Genomic DNA, 5000 nt, shown 5'->3' with positions numbered 1-5000 from the left:
TTGTAGTCTCAGCTTCTATGCTTGATGTATATTAACTACTTCAGTTTATTTCTTATTATCTTCAGGTTCAAGTGGATCAAGTAATAGCCTTAGCTGTTCTAGTCTATCAAAGACTAGAAGCTCAAGTATCTCAAGTTATAGTTGCTCCAGTAGCCAGAGTTTTAGTAGTTCCAGTAGTTTGAGTTTATTCAGTTCTCAGAGTTCAAGCAGTGTCAGTTCAGGAGACTTAGAACCAAGTTCAGATAGAAGATCCAGCACCTCATCCCTATCTCATTCTTCAAGTGTCACCAAACCAAGTAAATGATATATAAATATAGTTGTAGTTATGCAATTTAGCAGTCTTATTAGTATTGTGTGTATCATTTTTTATTGTGTAATTCTCACTTACATCTTGATATACAGGATATCTGCAGTATATATTTACATTTTTATATATATATATATATATATATATATATATATATATATATATATATATATATATATATTATTATATATAGATATATATATTATGTATAGTATGTATATATATATATATATATTATATATTATATATATATATATAAATATATATATATATATATATATATATATATGTATGTATATATATGTATATATATATATATATATATATATATATATATATATATATATATATATTATATTATATGTATATATATATATAAATATAATATATATATATATATATATAATATATATATATATATATATATATATATATATAATATATATATATATATATATATATATATATATATATATATAAATATATATATATATTTAATATATATATACATACATAATATATATATATATATATATATATATATATATATAATATATATATATATATTATATATATATATATATATATATATATATATATATATATATATATATATATATATATAATTTCTTGTTGAAAATAGAAATTAAGTATCATCAAGTTTTCGCTTTGAATCTGTAAAACTTGACTTATCCTTCAGTTTCAGCTTCAAGTATTGCCAGTCTTAATTCAAGCTATTCAGTTCTTCCATGCTCCAGTAGTTCCAATAGCTCAATATCTAGTTGCTCCAGGAGCTCAAGTGTCTCAGTTGTCTGTAGTATAAGTAGTTCAAGCTTCATTGCATCCATCATTCCAAGCTCCGTCAGCAGCATACAGAGAGTTCTAAGCTCAGAATCAAGTAGCATTTCTGATCTCTTATCATCATGCTCTCCTTCAATTGTCACCACAAGTAATGTCCCTTTTCATCTCTATGACACATGATTTTCTTGTTCAAGCAGCTTGAATAGGTCAATCTTTGGTAGCTACTGAAGATCATGTATCTCTGAATATATAGAATTCAAATGATAGAATATTTATAATATATCAATTACAATTTGAATGAAACTGTTATATCTACTAAGATTGAACTTTCCCTTCAGGTTCAGAAACAGACATTTCCAGTCTTAGTTCAAGTCATTCAGTTCTTCCATGCTCCAGCAGTTCAAATAACTCAATCTCTAGTTGCTCCAGAAGCTCAAGTATCTCAGCCTTCAGTAGTATTAGTAGTCCAAGTTCCATCAGCAGCTTATTAAGTAATTTAGGCTCAGAGTCAAGTAGCATTCCAAGTATTTCACCTCCTTCCTCCTCTTCAAGTGCCACCACAAGTAATGTCCATTTTCTTACTTTTATCCTTCTTTGTTAGCATTTACAAGCTGGACATGCAATTATCATTGTTATCATTATTATTATTATTATCATTATTATATTAACATCACAACTATCTTTCAAGATTCCATTTTAAACATGAATACACCATATATTTTACCAACATTTGGCTGACATTTCTGATTGGAGAATCCTCCTCCTTCAAGTGTCACCACAAGTAAAGTCCCTGTTCATCTCTTTGACACATAATTTCCTTGTTTAAGCAGTTTGACTAGGTCAATCTCAGATAGCTACTGTGGATCATTTATCTCTGCACATATAGAATTAAACAGATAAAATATTTGTATCATAACAAATTGTATTCATATTGTAGAAATATTACAATTGGAATGAAACTTTAATATCTACTAAGATTGAACTTTCCCTTCAGGTTCAGCAACAGATATTTCCAGTCTTAGTTCAAGTCATTCAGTTCTTCCATGCTCCAGCAGTTCAAATAGATCAATCTCTAGTTGCTCCAGAAGCTCAAGTATCTCAGCCTTCAGTAGTAGTAGTAGTCCAAGTTCCATCAGCAGCTTATTGAGTAGTTTAGGCTCAGAGTCAAGTAGCATTCCAAATATTTCACCTTCTTCCTCCTCTTCAAGTGCCATCACAAGTAATGTCCATTTTCTTACTTGTTAGCATTTACAAGCTGAAAATGCAATTATTATTATTATTATTATTATCCTTATCATTGTTATATTAATATCACAACCACCTTTCAAGATTCCATTTTAAACATGAAAACACCATATAATTTTACCAACATTTGACTGACATTTCTGATTGGAGAATCCTCCTCCTTCAAGTGCCACCACAAGTAATCTCCCTTTTCATCTCTTTGACATATAATTTCCTTGTTTTAGCAGTTTAAATAGGTAAATCTTTGGTAGCTACAGTGGATCATGTATATCTGCATATATGGAATTAAATAGATCAAATATTTGTATCATAACAAATTATATTTATATTGTAGAACTATTACAATTTGAATGAAACTTTAATATCTACTAAGATTGAACTTTCCCTTCAGGTTCAGCAACAGATATTTCCAGTCTTAGTTCAAGTCATTCAGTTCTTCCATGCTCCAGCAGTTCAAATAGATCAATCTCTAGTTGCTCCAGAAGCTCAAGTATCTCAGCCTTCAGTAGTATTAGTAGTCCAAGTTCCATCAGCAGCTTATTGAGTAGTTTAGGCTCAGAGTCAAGTAGCATTCCAAGTATTTCACCTCCTTCCTCCTCTTCAAGTGCCACCACAAGTAATGTCCATTTTCTCACTTTTATCCTTCTTTGTTAGCATTCACAAGCTGGAAATGCTATTATCATTGTTATCATTATTATTATCATTATCATTATTATATTAACATCACAACCACCTTTCAAGATTCCATTTTAAACATGAATACACCATATATTTTTACCAACATTTGGCTGACATTTCTGATTGGGGAATCATTTCTAATAAATTATTCAGTTAAGTTTTGATCTGTAGTTTCAACTTCTATGTTTGATCTATATTAGCTATTTCAGTATTTCTTATTATCTTCAGGTTCAAGTGGATCAAGTTATAGCCTTAGCTGCTCTAGTCTATCAAAGTCTAAAAGCTTAAGTATATCAAGTTATAGTTTCTCCAGTAGTTTGAGTTTAATTAGTTCTCAGATTTCAAGCAGTGTTAGTTTTGGGGACTCAGAACCAAGTTCAGACAGCAGATGCAGCATCTCATTCATATCTTGTTCAAGTGTCATAAGAGAAAGTAAATAATAGATTAATATAGTTGTAATGTAATTTAGTATTTCCAGTATCATGTATTGATTACCTATCTTTGTGTGATTTTCATGTACATCTCTTGATATAGGTTGTACTTTTTTTTCAATCTTTCCATGTTCCAGTAGTTTCAATAACTCAATATCTAGTAGCTCCAGAAGCGCAAATGCCTCAATATTCAGTAGTACAAGTAGTTTAGACTTCATTATCCCTATCAGTCCAAGTTCCAATAGCAGCATAGAGAGTATTTTGAACTCAAAACCAAGTAGCATTTCCAGATTTTATCATTATATATACATATATATAGATATATATATTATATATACATATATATATATATATATATATATATATATATATATTATATATACATATAAATATATATATATATTTTTTTTTAGTAGGTTCAGTTTCAAGTAGTATCTCAAGCTACAGTTGCTCAAGTAGTTAAAGATTCAGTAATTCCAAGCCATGTCAGTTCAAGGAACTTAGAACCAAGATCGGAGAGCAGATCCAATATCTTATCCCTCTCTTGTTTTTCAAGTGTTAGCATAAAAAGTTGTTATTAGAGATATAGTCATAACTATGCAATTTACATTTCCAGTAGATTATATATTTATTATGTGTAATTCACATTTTGCATATGGTTGTTTTCCTTATCCAAACAATTTAAATAAATCAATCTTTCATAGCTAGAGAAGTTCATGTGTCTCAGTATATAAAACATCAAATGATAGTAGAAGATTCATAAATATCTTATGAGTAATATCTCCTAAGATTGACCTTTTCCTTCAGGTTTAGCATCAGGCATTTCCAGTCATAGTTCTTAGGTCTTTCGTAGCTCAATCTCTAGTAGTTCCAGAAGCCCAAATATCTCAGTCTTTGGTGATACTCTCTTTTCTTTTTCTATGTTCTCATGTGCAATCCAAAATTTCTCTTTTGTAACTGCAAGGCCATCTTACATGTTTCATTTCTAAACTTTAGTGTATTCTATGGTTTCCAGCAGTTAGGTGACATATAACTTGAAAGTAATTTCTAATATAACATAGATAATGTTTGATTTGTTGCCTTTGTCTTTGATACATACTAGCTCTTTACATTTACTTTTCTTTATCTTCAGGTTCAGTTTCAAGTGGATCAAGTATTTATTTTAGCTGTTCTAGTATACCAGAATAATTTTCATTTCTATCTATGTGACTATGAGTAAATATATATTTATAGAGTACTCATAAATAACCATACTTATACCATTTCAGTATAGCACAAAACATGGTCTATAACTGCATTCTTCTTTCTTTGCTCTTTGTCTTTACTATAAGCCAAATAATTTAATATTTTCTTCAACTACAAGAACACTTTTCATATATTAATTATATCTAGATGACATTGTATCTAATTTGAAAGCCATTTGCATTGTGACATATAATGTGGTTTAGTCTAATTTTAGTTCAAGCTCCATCAGCAGAATAGAAAGTATTTTGATCTCAAAATCAAATAGCATTTCTGATATTTTATCCATACCTTTC

At 29.0% G+C, this 5000-nt stretch overlaps 2 protein-coding genes across 5 annotated transcripts in view; both read left to right on the top strand.

Moving 5' to 3' along the window:
* Positions 1-2572, top strand: part of LOC122262876 (uncharacterized) — a 3298-nt gene extending 726 nt beyond the window's left edge. The window contains exons 3-6 of the mRNA XM_086554585.1: positions 66-296; positions 1008-1256; positions 1447-1671; positions 2103-2572. Coding sequence (XP_086410711.1) covers positions 66-296; positions 1008-1256; positions 1447-1671; positions 2103-2353 — 956 coding nt within the window. The 3' untranslated portion in view covers positions 2354-2572. The remainder of the gene's footprint in view (positions 1-65; positions 297-1007; positions 1257-1446; positions 1672-2102) is intronic.
* The window catches only part of LOC122262871 (uncharacterized), a 165362-nt gene that overhangs the window by 138341 nt on the left and 22021 nt on the right, over positions 1-5000 (top strand). The window lies entirely within an intron of this gene.

This window comes from Penaeus japonicus, unplaced genomic scaffold (assembly GCF_977035675.1).
Source record: "Penaeus japonicus unplaced genomic scaffold, GWHDUDI00000001_assembly GWHDUDI00000030, whole genome shotgun sequence".
NCBI lineage: Eukaryota > Metazoa > Arthropoda > Malacostraca > Decapoda > Penaeidae > Penaeus > Penaeus japonicus.
This window is presented reverse-complemented; position numbering and strand designations above follow the sequence as displayed.